Raw genomic sequence first — 15246 nt, forward strand, 5'->3', positions numbered from 1 at the left:
CCACGGCTTTGGGTCTCACTCTCCACTGCCCCTCCTGTCTTACCCTCCACTGGAGCATACCTTTCTCCCACACACACACACACACACACACACAGATACACAGCACAACTGATCTGAGATTTTTTTTGTTTTGGGGGTCTCCTTGCATAAATTAAAACAGCTGATGAAATTCGGCAAGTCTGTCGCATAAGCGGCATAAAAGCAGATAAAATTATTCATTTATTTTTAAAAAACGTTTCTTTGTTTTGCTGCTGAGCGACCTGCACTTGCCCACAAAACAAACATCTCTTGTGCCGTTATGGGAGCAACGTCAACAGCGCAGACAGCCAGAGACAGAGACGCGACGCGACGCGACGCAGCGTGGGCCACCGCCCACAAAAAGTTCGCTGCCTGCTGCGCTGCAGTTGATCAAAGTCCATGCGGCCCCCCTTTTTCGCCGCCAATGATCCGCGCTGTCCATCGGCTGTGTGGGGTATTTATAGCAGCAATAGAATTTGCTCTCCTCTCTGCACCTCACTCTCCCACCCCTCTCACTCCTCCCACGCCTCTCTGCCACACTCTTTCTTTGCCGCTCTGCCTCCCTCGCTTTGACTGCTCTCCGCTTAGCCCCCTGCTAATTGGTACTTGGGCTTTTTTTGGCTCTTGGGGGCCGCCGCCATTGCGGTAGGTTCGTCCCATGCGGCGTATACGTAATGACGAGTGACCCTGGGATATGTGGGCTGGCAGTGGCGGCTCTCTAAGCAAACAGTTTCTTTTTCTTATAATTAAATTAATTTTGCATTCATTTTTTGTATAACAAAAATATAAAAATGAAAAGTTAAACTTCTAAAGAGAATGGCAACTCCTCCATGGCAAGTCCCCATTCAGTACTCATCCTTGGGTCTTGGGCTTGTCGCTGTACTTCCCTTCCTTCGGCTATGTCTGCTCCTTGTTGACCGCCAAACATGCGAAAGATTTGCTTGTGCGACTTTATCTTGACCAGCCTGCTGCGGTAGCTCCAATCAATGTCAAAGTCCAGATGGTTGGCGCCACGCGACACGCCAAATGTGCCCGCGAATCTATCGCCCGGCTCTATGGGCAGATGCTGATCGATGTGAAAGACTGTCTGCCGCCAGTGGGTGCTGGGCGCACAGGGACTGGTGGACACCACCTCCTCGGCGGTACCGCCCGGAAAGCCAAAGTCAAAGTGCACCACAAACAGATCGATGATCTCCCGGCGCTGCGAGTGCAGCTTGAAGGGCACCGTGAAGCTCAGTTGCTCGCTGCTGATGGTGCGCACATCCATTTGCCATATCTGCTGCGGCTCCGAGATCAGTTGGTGTTGCAGCACGCGTTCGACTTTCGGCAGATGCTGGACACTGCATGCCGCACGGGACATATTCAGGCCGGCAAAGCGCGACCAGTAATGCCTGGGCGGATCCCTGTCCCTGTCCTCGGCCACCGATAGATACAGCCTGGCCGTGTCCGGAAAGATGTAGCCCTTCGACTTGAGCCACTTGTCGCGCGCATAGATGACCTCATCCAAGGCGGTGCTATACAACAGACAGGCGCTGCCAAGATAGAAGGAGCAGGAGGATTAAGAATCCAGTGGTGGTGTGCCATGGCACTAAAACTTACCCCATCCACTTGGCTACAATGACATCGATTGGGGGCAGCTTCAACTGCCGAATGTCGCCCTGAATCACCTCGATCACGTCGTCCAGGCCATTCTCGCGCACCAAGTGGCGTGCCACCTGCGCCACATCGCCCGAGTCGACGGCAAACACACGAGCGGCTCCCTGCCTGGCCACCAGCATGGAGAGCAGGGCGCTGCCACAGCCCACCTCCAGCACTGTGGCGCCGGCGAAAATGTGAGCATGCCGGGGCTCGCGAATTGCATCGCGAAAGGCCGTCATTACCACATCGTCCTGCATGATCGGCTGCTGCCCGTTCATAAACTCTATGAACGCACTGTGCGTAAAGGACATTTCCGAGAACTTCCTCAGGAACTGCTCCTCGTTGAGCTGCTCCATACTTAACTCTTTTCGTATTTGTTTACAATTGGGAGTGCAAAATGTAAACACAAAACTCCGACCCCGTCTATCGATTACAACGATCACTAGGCATGGTGCTGCCAACTTGGGCGATTCTCAGCATGTCCAAAGCGCGAAGTTCAAACGGGAAGTTCAAATTGCAGAATTTAATATTCAGAATTCCAAAGGAATGGGAATGCAATATATTGGAGATTAGTTTTTTTAATCTACATAAAAGTTCTGATTCTTTGATTCATTATCTCCTCGGATCCAAGCTTCAGTGAATGGGAATTCCCAACCTCTAACCTCTCCATTTAACAGAACTGCCTGGGGGGGACTTCCCTGCCCCTTTCTGACGCTCCACTTTCCATCTGTTAGCCCCCACACTGTGCTTATCTCCCGTCTATTTATAGCAAATTCGCCCGAAGTTGACCAGACAAAGGAGATGATGAAATTGTTTGCGATGTCGTTTGACGATTACCGCAAGTGCCATGGAAATTGGCTTGAAGAATTCGGTACTTCACACAGACCGAAACATGGGGGACGAATGCGAATTTTTTGGGGGGCGAACTTTGAGCGCAGTTTGCTTTCACGTGTGTCAGGGTCACCTTCGCCTTCACCTTCAAACTTCTGCACACAGCGATCGATCACAATGGTGGAGGGAACTCTGCGATCATTCGCCTTACGCATGATGCGATAGGTGAATCAAAGAGCAAGAGACAGAGAGAGAGAGAGACAGAAAGAGAGATAGAGGGAGAGAGAGGCAGAGGCAGAGTGACTCAAATGACATCATTCCAAAGTTCAAACTCGCCCAAGATTCGCTTTTGTAGCTGATCAAGTGTTGAGAGATCTCTGTAGATATTGCTGTGGCACGTAAGTTGGGTGGGTTCAAGGGTACATTGAAAAATACATTACAGATCTATGAGCAATAAGATATAAGATATAAATAAGATATTTATGAGACGTTTTAGGATCCATAAATCGAAATGTGTAATCGATACACAGCAAACGAAGACACAGGGGTAAAAGTGTCATCTCTAGACAAAGGACGTAACTGTACGAAAAACCTAAGAATAAAAGCTGTAGTCTGCTGCTGTTGTGAAGATATGGAACCCAAATTAAATTAAGGTTTTTCTTATTTATTTTATCTGATCTTGATCAGATAATTCTAAGAAAATTGAGTTCGCCTAAGGAGTTTGCTTAAGGAGTATTCCCATAAATTTCACTACAGCTAAAGCTAAATCTAAACTCTGTTTAGCGGGTATTTCCATGGTCGTATAATCGCACTGGCATATAATTTCCCTACTTGCTTTATTGTGTTGCTGATCTGACCGGCCTGCTTTACATTTTGCACTCATCCAATGAATGCTGACGACGCCTCGCTGCTCGTTGCGCCCCTTCACTTTCCACCCGTTTCAGCACTGCAAAATAATATTTTTTTTTTTGGTTCAACGTTTTCTGAATTTTTGCGCGTTGACCTTAAATGCAAGGCACAAACTGATGATGTGATGTTCACTTCCGTCGTTGTCCTTGCCAAAGTGCAAAAACCCTCAGACTGTGGGATGAACAAAATAAAAAAACATTTCAATAAAAAATAAAATAAAAATAAAAATATAATTCATGCCCCGTTTAAATGTTGTGATCTCAGATAACTCGGGATCTCGAGTATCCAATCATCCGATTTATGGCCCCAACACACACGATCAATAATTTGCAAAAATATGTTAATTATTTGGTGTTTGGTCCTCCTTCTGCTGACTATATCTACATATATACAAATATACATAGCATAGCTTCGATACAGTGAGGTTTCCCCCCTACCCATCTGACTTTTGTTTATTTGAACCGTGTCGCGAGTGGCTAAAAATAAATCAAATGTGGGCAAAAGCAGAGCGGGGGCAACAACAACAACAGCAACCACAAAACTCAATTTTTGTTGCGCTCGTGCTTCGATTAGGCCATCAAAAGCAAACAATCGGTGGAAGAAGAAGAGGCCGAGCAGGAGGCAGGCAGCAGAAAATGTGCTAAATACTGAAAATCATTGAGCACGCCACCCGGTCATGTCCACGACCTGATCGAACAAGAGAGAGAGTGTGCATGGGGTGTGGAAGAAAATTCCAAGTAATTTTCACCAGCTCGAAAGCAGAAAGCAGGTTGGCAGCTCCATTATCATACACGCATGACGAAATGCAATGCATGACGAGGGTGCGGCAGAGTAAAAAATATGTAAGGAATATTGTGGAAAATCTACTTATTTGTGGAGAGAGGAAGAGGAGCTTCCAAAAATTCAGTGCTGCACTCCTGCCCAAAAAAGCCAAAGCCAAAAGCAGGTTGGCAGCCCCCATGTCACATGTCATGCATGCATGTATGATGAAATGCGAAGAATGCGGAGAGAGGGGTGCACTCACTGCGTGGCGTGTCAGTGGCTACTCCTCTGTAATCGGTTGGCGATAAGACTCTAGACTGTGACTGCCCTCGACTGAAGAGGGGGAACCACTTTTCTTCCCTCCCCTGGCCCAACCCAACCCCAACGAATAACAAGTACAACAAACGCGCCCACTTAGTCAAACAGCCCAGCACAATGTCAACAAAAGCATGGAGAATGATTTGCAGAAAGGAAAAAGCTGAAGAAACCAGAGCCAGAAAGAGGGTCGAATCAAAGAGAGAGAGAGAGAGCAGCACGTTGCCCACTTGGGCTGTTTCCATTGTGACACACACACATAGGGTTTACGTACTCCTCAAGGGCAATCCATTAATCGCTTTTGTACCACCGGCCGTACCGCCTGAATCGAAGGAACCAAAACAAGCAGCGAGTACCAACGCCCCATAAACATGGTCTGGCTACGTCATGGTGCCAGACCAGACCAGCCCAGCCCAGACCAGCCCATGCCCATGCCCCATGCATACCGCACACAGACCCCCGCCCCATTTGGGAGTACGTTAGATAAACAGCATGCCCCGGATTTGACGCCAATTGCGATTTCTGTGCACGCGGCCATTGGCTGTCAATGAGTTCGATAAATAAATGGGGTATACAGAGGTATAATTATATGTATGTAAAGAGAGACAGAGAGAGATGCAAATAGATACTCGTATTTACATTTGGAGATTGCATAATATTTTTTACTAAAGTAAAACTTGTGGAAAGATTTGTCTATATACAAAGCTGTCTGGTGATCGTTTAATTTCAGTGATATTCAATAGCACTGAACTGGTTCTAATATTGGTATGCTTTGTGCAGACTGTACCTTAATGGATGACACCAAACATTTCTTTGGTAAAGGAGAAATTAAACTAGATAGATGAGCGATACGTTGGGCATATTTTCTTTAGCAATTAGCACTTCTATAACACTGAAGGGATTAGGCATATTTATTTTTACAAGCAAATATGTTTTGTGGGGACTGTAGCTTGTAGAAATGCAGACATACTCGTACGTGCCCCTTGGAGGAAGGAGAATTACAGGAGAATTTGGGGGAAGGCTAGTGGAAGGCCAGAAAGTATGACATGAAAGAGAGGTCTTAGTGCTATTCTACAACACTTAAAAAATCAAGGAACAAGTTGTTCTTCATGGTAATGTTTGCGATGACTGTACAAATATGAATGCGGTATTCGTTTTATGGAGAGGACACTCGAAGTTAGATTTGCATTTAATTCGTAAAAAAATATACAAATTTAATGTAGAAAATAGTAGCGGAGCGAAAAAGAGGGGTCCTTAAAGGTACAGTATCTTGGAAAAATTAAGCAGAAGCATTTAGTATACTACTGTTCTGTTGGGACTGTTTTCTTACGTATTTATTATTTAATCTTCAGAAATAGTTGAATGTACCTTTCACATTGCTTACCCAATTCATTCCCATTCTACTCGTAACTGTTTTGCGGGTATCGTTTTGCTGGTACTGTACCTAATCTGAATGATCTGTATACTGTTCGCTCAGTCAACTTTTTCTTATCAATGTGACTCATAGAAAAGTCTGACTTTGAACAATGTCGTGCCAGGTCACAGCTTCACTTCACATGAACATTCACACACAGGAAGCTCCAATCAAAACTGAATGGGAAGTCTCTGTAGATAACCCCAACTAAAAGCGAAAACTACACCCGCGCTTCATTCACAAAAATTTCCCACCCACTCCCAAGATGAGCCATGAAAAGATTACCCACCCCGCCGCTTGAATGACGAGAACCCACACGAATGCGAACACCTGCATTGCCAAAGTCATAGCCGGACCCGGACGCCCGGTCCAGCCCCCCTACATGCACCGCCGCATTGATAAACACCCCGCCATTGACGGCGCATGGGAAGCGGCTCCATGCCGCGGGTCGAGCCGTTGGTGGGGGCGTCTGGGTGGTGGTGGTGGTGGCTCTTATCGCCAACCGCAGCTGATAAGAGCCACGCCTCTCGCTCATGTTGTGACTGACCAACGAACGGACAAGTCTGATGAGATTGGCCATGCGGCGTACAGCTGGGTGTAATCGTGAGGCGAAAGCGACAGCAGTGATGTGCTGTGCTTATCAACGCCGCCCCCCCCTTGCCAGCACACACAGTAGGGTTGGGGATCCAAAAATGGACGGACCCAGCTGTCCGGGGGATATGTTCGCCGTAGCGAAAATCGTATTATCAATAACGCAGTTTTATTCGCGCTCTCTCTCTTGGTGGCGGGTGTTCACGTTGACTTCACGTGCCCCCAATCAGAGGCCCCAGCGACCTCGTCAACATCGGAATCGGAATCAGAATCGGAATCTACGTCGGCATACAAAAAACGCGTCTATCTACACTGGCGGCGCTCTGCCCCCCCCCCACGCTCCACGCTCCACGCCACACAATTGGACGGGTACGCTGGTACGGTGGTACGGTGGTGTTGGTGCTTATTCTAGATTTATTTCTGTTTGTGCCATATATACACTCGTTCAGTCGTATTTTTCACTTATTGATGATGTTGTTTGTTGATTCCCCCCATTGTGCTTGATGTGACGATGATGATGATGATGAAGATGCACTGAGCATCGATATGCCCCGAGGCAACTGTCCCATTAACGCCCATTCACCTGAACCGGTTCAGGGACAGTTTAGGGACAGGGGAAACGAACCTTCTGCCATATCCCATATCCCATACCATCCCGTTGCGCCACGGACAACAACTTTCAAGTTCAGATGGAACATTTGGCAAGCTAAGGAACTGGGCCAAGGTCGGGTGGTCCCCCCTCAAGCGGCCAGAACGAGAAACGAGAGAGCGCTAAAAACAAAAAAAAAAAAACAAAAACCATTCCACTGTGGATGGGGGAAACCTTCATATCATCGTAAATTTCCATTGGGGGAAACACCGCAGCAATCCCCAACTGAAGGCCCTTTGCTCTCATTGTTTACAGCATGACTCGGATTCTCGTTCCCTCGCTGCTCTGCTCTGTTCTGCCTTCTAGCAAAGATTTGGAAACATAGGTAGGTAGCCCCCGCACTGTTCCGGGCTTCCCTTTGCGTTACGCGTTATCCGGCACGTAGGCAGACAGCAGAACACCCATGATGGAACCTAAACACAATCTTAGGTATAGTACGCTCCAAGAGATGCTCCCCAGATCTGGTTTTTTTTTTTAGTTAGATCGCTTAAAGAAATTGCAATAAATAATGATCCAATTCTTCAAGAAAGAAGGCTAGAATTTCGTTTAGTGATGAAATTTTCTTAGTAAGTAAGTGATTCATAGGCAGTTATTATTATTTGAACCACTTAATATATACTAATTCCCGTCTACTACTTATTCCGACAATGGTTAACCAAATAACGAAAAGAAATTGCTGAGGAACCAAGCTACACTGTGTCCATACGGCGTTTGAGGCTGAAGAAGCCACGTTCAGATATTTCTTCAGTCCTGAATGAACAGATCGTGGACACCCATATGGGTTCAATATCGAAGTCTAACAAAGATTTCGGAAAGCTAAATGATCGGTTGAAGAAATTCCTACCAAATCAGATTTTAGCCACGTTTTCCAACACGTTTTCTAGGTTACTAGACCATGTTTCAATATAAATTATGTTGTGCAGAGCCCGGATTGATTGATCTTTTCTATCATCGATAACACACAGCGTTGCCTTCGATCGCTTTCGATAATTCTCTTCGATTGCCAAGTCGCCGCTTATTTATTTCCAATTAGCTTTCGATTTACGAATCAGCCACCTGGGCTCCGTAAACATTTGGCGCTGAAGAAGCCACAGAGGAGAGGCAAGTGGAGAAGGTAAGGTCTTTGGCTTTGTTGGTGGAGTTGCTTGGTCACGAGTCACATGACGTCATGGAGACTTTTGAGGATAGCGCGTGTGCTTAGAGGGTGATCAGAGACAAGTTAATTTTTTTTTTGGGGGGGGTTTTACCCCCGAGTCTCATTCGGGCGATGGCCAACAAAAATATCATAAAAATGTTTGCCAAAAGTGAATTGCAAAATCTGGCCGAAAGGAAAAACTATGGGATGTGGGAAAGCGGAAAGCGGAAAATGGGCCGCGCGTCTGTTGACGCTTTTGACGTTGTTGCCGTGTCGAATTATAGACACATTTCTCATGTTTATTCTATGCGGCACACTCGTTGACTGCATGATTCGACTCTTGGACTGTGTGACGGGGGGGTCTGACGTCAGGCGGCTCCTCCACCTGTGATTGACGCTCGCGCAACGCCCCCTCCGGTGTGTCCGGTGATTGAAAAAACAGACACATGGCCATGGCCGGGCTTATGATTGCTTGGAATTCCTCTATAATAAGCCATGAGGCGTCGGAAAGAGAGAGGGGCCTTGAACCCCGGGCAGAGTAGAGGGCCGAGAAACGCCAACGTCATTGTCGGGGCGACCAAGCTTCTTACGTTTGACCTTTGACGCGCAACAGGAGCAAAAATATAGTCCGTGTGACGTCACCAGACGCTACGTAATTTTACTACGTCAATGCGCAAGCTCCTTCTCTCTTTATCCCCAAAAGGGCGCTCGCTCTCGCCCACAACTATATCTGTCTCTCTCTCTCTTTAAGTCTGCTTTTCCGCTGGGTGTAGGGTGTGGGGTGTGTGACGGCCTACGTGCAATTGGGAATGTGCGTGGGCACGTGTTCTCAGAATCCGGATTTGGATTTGTATTCGGATCGGTGTGGGTGCTTGCGTCTGAGTGTGTGCGTGGGCGGCCTCCACTCCAGATGCATGTCAAGGAAGCTGAACTTGAACCTGGCCCCGGGAACTGACGTCCGGACACGGCAGAGTTCTTCTATCTAATTTTAGATACGTTTGCATGAATAACCTCCCTCCGATGACGATGATTAAATTAGAGAGATTTCCCTAATGGCATATTTATAGCTGGTAGGGGGGTAGGGGGGGTAGGTAAGGCGGCGTCTCCAACTGCGACGCAGTTTTTGCATTCCAAATGAGTGCTGTCGAGCGGTGCACTTGCAAGGGGACGAGCGGGTGTAACGGTACATCGGCCCATTTACACGCCCACATTCGAGAGAGTGGAGGCCATCATGCCATGAGACTGCGCTTCAGTTCCGCGCAAATTTACACACGAATTCCGTTTCCAATAACAAAAACACAACAGAAAAAAAAACGCAAGCACTACAAACACCCACACACGCATAAGCACACACACTTCCATACAGATAAAAGCACGCCACAGACACAGACTGCTGCTGGCCTCTCTTTCTTGCTCTATCCTACCCGTGCCACTCATTCCATCACAGCAAACGAACGCCTACCAAAGTATCAACAAATGTTCACGTGAACAGCCATGAGGTCAACGCGTGATACAGCCGCAACACACAGACACACACACACACATACAGAGCCACTGAGCCACCAGAGGCAAAACATGCTCAGAAAGTAAGAAGGTTATATACGTAACGGGTCGACTAGTTGATACCTGTTCCAGGCATTCTTCAATACTACCCAGAAAGTTATGCATGCTAGAATTAAAAAAAAATTGTTTACGTGTAGGTTATACGTTTGATGACAAATCTCACTTTTATTTGCGAATGAGCAGAACATGGTAATGGAACCAGGCCAGGCGTCTCAGTCTAGCACACCTTTGGTACCCTTCTGGCATGGCTTGCTAGTTGTTGTTGCGCAAGAGAGCCAACCAGCGCCACATTATAATAGTCACAGCTGTTTCTGCTGGCGCTCTCTCTCTCTCTGTCTCTGTCTTTGTCCACACTCTGGTTCTCTTTGTGTGTGTTCGCTGTACGAGCCCCTTTTTGCTTTGAAAACTTGTACAGGCGTTGCCAGGCCACTGTGTTAGATTTACTTAAAGTGTATATTTCAGAAAAATATATTAAATTGTTTATTTAGTTAGTTTGTGTTGCAGTTTACTTTTCCACGTGTGTGTTTAAAGTTTCACAAGAAAATGACTCATTTGAAATTTCATGCCATGTCTTAACATTTGCATAGCAGCTGGCAACGCTGACGATTCGCTCAACTGTTGATCTTCTCTCCCCAAATACTGCTCACCCCAAATACCTCTCATTCTACCGTACCGTTCTCTATCTCTTTGTGTTGTGTCCATTAATAAAATCTTGCGTTTTGCCAACCTCCCCACCCCTTCCCAGACGAGACAATCAATCCAGACATACAAATCTGACTTTGGCTATAATGCCCATGCAAATATATTCGACGAGGCCGAGATCTGTCTAATCGCATGCAAGGCGCGTCTGCCAATGGCTAAGACCCCGTCTCGACCGTGTTCGAGCCTGTTTTTTTTTTGTTGTTTTTTTTCGATTAATCACGAACTTCCGTAGCAACAACTGCGTCAGCGTCACAGCTTTCGGCGGCGGTCCGACTCCCAGTCATGGCTTTGTGTCTTTGGGGTGTGTCTGTGTGAGCTCCACAAGTTTTGTATATGCGAATGTGTCTGTGCTGTGCACGCGGCTTGTGCATGGACAGCCTATGAATAGACTGTGGTTGGGGCGGGGCCCCCCACCAAATGGAATGGAATCTTCTGACGGTCCCCCTCCTTAAACCATCCGACCATCGGAAAACAATTCTCAAGTAAACAGCTGATGACGTCCGTCCATGCGTAGGTTACGTGGTTGGGTTGCCGCCTCTCTACTTAAGAGATCTTCCATTCCTCTAAGCATACATACATACATACACACATAGTATGTATTTATGTATGGGATGGAAACACAACACAAGAGACCTGACCTTTTCAGAATGTCAGGCGGGGGTACATCCCCTCCCCAGAGAAGAGAGGAAAACTGGCATTTTGCTGCCCACGTTGCTGCTGCCTGATGGCCGTTGTCCGGGTAGCCGAGGTTCCATTCGGTTTCATTGCACTGGTTGCTCCACTCACGAAATGACGATGACGATTTTTTGTCCTCCCCCCACCCCCTCCCAACACACACACCTTCATGTCTGCCCACTTACAATACAAGTGATTACGTCGGCGCTTCCCTCGCACACACACACACACACACACACACACACAAACACACACTGAGCAGAGTCTCAGCGACAGCGACGCGGCAGCAGTGGGAGCTCTGTTGGGAGCCCGTTGACTGAATGCTGTTTCATTCGTCTTTTGAATTCTGAACGCAACGGTTCGCTTAGCTCCCGCTACCCGCTCCACACGGCCTGGCCGAAAAGCGCAGTCCATTGAAGAGTACAAAAAAAAAGAAACAGTTACAGAGTTGTGCAAAATCTCGGAGAAGAAATAAAAGATTAAACAAAGTGATAAGAGAAAGAGACAGAGAGACAGACAGTTAACTCCTACACACCCGGCTAAAAAAGACCAGGGGAGAGTGAAAGAGAAAAGTGCATCGCAAAGAGAGTGCAAAGTGCAAGAATAATCCACACAGAAAATGGATATGAATATGAATATGGATACCCTGCTGCTGCCATCGCCGCCAGCAACGCCCCCCCTCAGGGAAAATAAATTGGAAAATGTAAGTAAATCGGGTAATGTGACTCACTGGGTGGGGAGTGAGTGAGTGTGTTTGACCTACAATGCGATTGTGATTAGTGGAATAGTGAATGTGATTAGTGCCAAATGCATCCCGGACCCTGGGGCCTGAACAGAAATTCCCGCACATTTTGCGCCCCCTCCTACCAGGCACATAATCACGCAGGGGGGCCATGGGAGCAGACGAGACGCTCGTATGGTCTCGCTTGCACTTGTCGCGTTTCTAAAAACAAAAGTGTCCCATCTCTCTTCCACCCATGGCCAGGCCAGATCACGCAGCCAGCACGCGTTCACGTGAACACCGCATGCTCAAGCTTATGGGAAAGAAACAACGGGGGGGAATGGTTGTGGGGGCTGAACATTGGACCCCTAGCACACAGGCAAACAGTCTCGTCGTCGCCGAGAGAGGAGCGCACCACACACACTCACATACAGTGTTAGGCCAAAGAGAGGGCCAGCCAAGTCAAATCAAATAGCAGGTAGAGCAGTCCCAAATAACGGCCTCTATTTATGCTTTTCTATGCGTTCGTGCCTTACCTTATAATTAGCAGATTTGGGAGAGTCTTGTTTTGAGAGGGAGCTTTGCTTGTGTGTGTGTGTGTGTGTGAGAGCAAGCGAAGGTGAGTTTGCCAATTAGACGAAACGGCAAAGGAAAATACTACTACGAAGAAGAGGAAGACAGAGAGGCTAGGCAAACACACAGGGCCACAAGCAAACCCCGGGTCCCCATAAAAATATGTCACATTGCTGCTTATGCTGCCTCACTCACTTATCTGGCAAACAAACAGAGTCACACACACACTCACTAACACTCTGGCAAGCAACGTGCCGAGCCCATAAAAAGATTTCAACGAAGTTTATATAGCGCTCCCCTCCTCGCACCCACCACACGGCACTCGGCACACCTGCAGCACGTCATAACTGTAGTCAGTAGTAGTCTGGTCTGGTCTGGTCTGGCTGCACTGCTCCATTGCCTGCTTTTGGGCGGTCAATTCAAATTTCATTGAACCGCTGCCAAGCGGCTTTCCAAACAAAAAACCAGTGCAAAAAGCGCCAAAAAATACATAAATATACATCAAGCTTCTTGGCCAAAATGTGTGAGTGCAATGAACCCACACCCCCAACCCACCGCTGACAGGTTAAGGTTAACGGTGAACGGCCTTGCGTGATGCCTGCGTAATTAGTAAAAATTTTTCGACTTAAAAGTCATTGTGGGTCACAGCCCTGTGGAGCTGTCCGGTCTGGGAGGAAAAGTGAACGTGAATGTGAATGTACTCCGCTCTCAGGTTATTAAACTCCCACTAATCATCACTCTTTCCTTTTTGTGTATCTCTTCAGGTGGTCAAGGACGAGCAACAGGTGAACGAAAATCTGCTGAAGGCCAAGCTGAAACTGGTGGCCCAGAAGAGCCAGAAAAATGGCGGCGGCGGCATCATCACACCCAATCCCTCGGACACTGAGGATGAGGCACCCGAAATGGATGATGTCTTGCCCAGCAAGAAGCCACGTCTGGAACAGCCTGCGGTGACCATGACACCGCCGCCCGATCAGCAGAAGTCCGAGGAAGAGGACGAGTCCAAGAGCGATGATGAGCCCAAACGTGTCAGTGTCATCATGCGGGTCAACAGCTCGGGCGCCGTCTCCTCGTCCCAGGACGAGAACAGCTCCAGCTCCTGCTGCAGCTCCTCCTGCACCACCACCACCACCACAACCACGGGCAGCACCGTCAGTCCCGCCATGGAGGATGACTACCCCGAGGCTAATGTGTGGCGCAATCTCAAGTTCAAGATGAACCGCAAGCGGGCCGCCGAGGTGGCCTTGCCCCAGCCCCCAGCACCTGTCCAAGCACCAGCCCCAGCTCCAACTCCCGAACCAGCGGAAGAGCCGCAAACAGAGAAAACGGAACCCATTGCCATTCTGCCAGCCTCCAGCAGCATCTTTATCGCCACACCAGCCTCACCAACAATCGCCTGTGCATCGCAGCTGCTCCTGCTCAGCACAGTGGCCGCCCAGCAGTGCCCCAACCCATGTCCGGCGCCCAGTTCTTCGGAATCGCCGGCCGAAAAGCAACAGCGTATCACCGCCGCCCAGGCAGCGGCCACCCGAAGCCGCATCTACGAGTGCAGCTTCCCGGAGTGCGGCAAGAACTACTTCAAGAGCAGCCACCTGAAGGCCCACCAGCGCGTCCACACCGGCGAGCGTCCCTTCGTCTGCAAGTGGGACAACTGCGACAAGCGATTCTCCCGCTCCGATGAGCTCTCACGCCACAAGCGCACCCACACCGGCGAGAAGAAGTTCCAGTGCGGCGTCTGCCAGAAGAAGTTCATGCGCAGCGACCACCTCTCCAAGCACGTGAAGCGCCACAACAAGGACAAGGCCAACGGCGTCAACCGCAACGTCTCTCCGGCATCCTCCTCCTCCTCCTCCTCTTCGGCAGCCGTTGCCGCCCTCTGCGACCCAACGCTGCACCTGAGAGCCATTGCCCCAGCGGCGGCCATCTCCAGCTCAGTACAAACCACGCTGCCAGTCGCGCCATCCCCGCCAGCCACGCTTCAGGTGTACAGTGCCCAGGATCTGTTGCGACTTCAGCAGCAAGCGAGCGGCTTTAGCTTCAGCGGAGTGGGAACTCTGCTGCAGGCGCAGCGATAAAGGAGGACCAGCAGCAGCAACGCCAAAACCAATCTCATCCCACAACACAGTATCACCAGCTGGAGAGTAGACGGGCGAAAGCGATAAGAGAGAGAGAGAGAGCGGAGCCCAGCTGGGGTGTAGTTCGTAAGATATAGATTTAGGAGCTAGATCTTGTCATCGTTTTGTGCATATATCAAATTAATATTCAATAACCTTTGCTACGCTTCGATCTGGTACTGGATCCGGATACCCATGCGATCCGTTCCGATGGTCAGTGGCGGGTACGCGAAGGAGTCGTCCCACTTCTTTCTTTCCAAGGGCACAGAGCACACATCTTAGTTTAGCGATCTGCTGATTCTAATTCTGATTATACCTAGTGCATCTTTATACACATATACGCGTATATTTAGCGGCAACATCTGTGATATTTAAGTTTTTCTTAACTATTAACTATTTTCTATTGTAACAATATTGTAGTTATCAGCTCGTAGATCGTACTCGTAATTCTCCTAATCTTACACACACACACACACACAAAAAACAAACAACAAATTGTATTTATTGCTAAATGTGAAAAAGAACAACAACAACTACAACAACAAACAACAAACAAAACATAATGGATCCCCCAAAACGGACCAAATCTCAAAAAACAAAATGAAAATGAAAATATATATATTTTCCAAAATAATT

The 15246-nt window shown here is 48.2% G+C and overlaps 2 protein-coding genes across 2 annotated transcripts; one reads left to right on the forward strand and one right to left on the reverse strand.

Annotated features, from left to right (window-relative positions):
* Positions 1-539: 539 nt before the first annotated feature.
* On the reverse strand, positions 540-2158 carry LOC111075002 (protein arginine N-methyltransferase 1-B-like). Its single transcript, XM_022368043.2, has 2 exons — positions 1618-2158; positions 540-1550 (listed from the first exon to the last, which is right to left on the reverse strand). The coding sequence occupies exons 1-2, from the start codon at positions 2010-2012 to the stop codon at positions 818-820; spliced, it is 1128 nt and encodes a 375-aa protein (XP_022223735.2). The 5' UTR covers positions 2013-2158; the 3' UTR covers positions 540-817.
* A 9367-nt stretch (positions 2159-11525) lies between these two features.
* Positions 11526-15207, forward strand: LOC111074993 (Krueppel-like factor 1). The gene is made up of 2 exons (XM_022368032.2): positions 11526-11905; positions 13261-15207. The coding sequence occupies exons 1-2, from the start codon at positions 11822-11824 to the stop codon at positions 14569-14571; spliced, it is 1395 nt and encodes a 464-aa protein (XP_022223724.2). The 5' UTR covers positions 11526-11821; the 3' UTR covers positions 14572-15207.
* Positions 15208-15246: the final 39 nt, after the last annotated feature.

The sequence above is a fragment of the Drosophila obscura genome, unplaced genomic scaffold (assembly GCF_018151105.1).
Source record: "Drosophila obscura isolate BZ-5 IFL unplaced genomic scaffold, ASM1815110v1 contig_37, whole genome shotgun sequence".
Lineage (NCBI taxonomy): Eukaryota > Metazoa > Arthropoda > Insecta > Diptera > Drosophilidae > Drosophila > Drosophila obscura.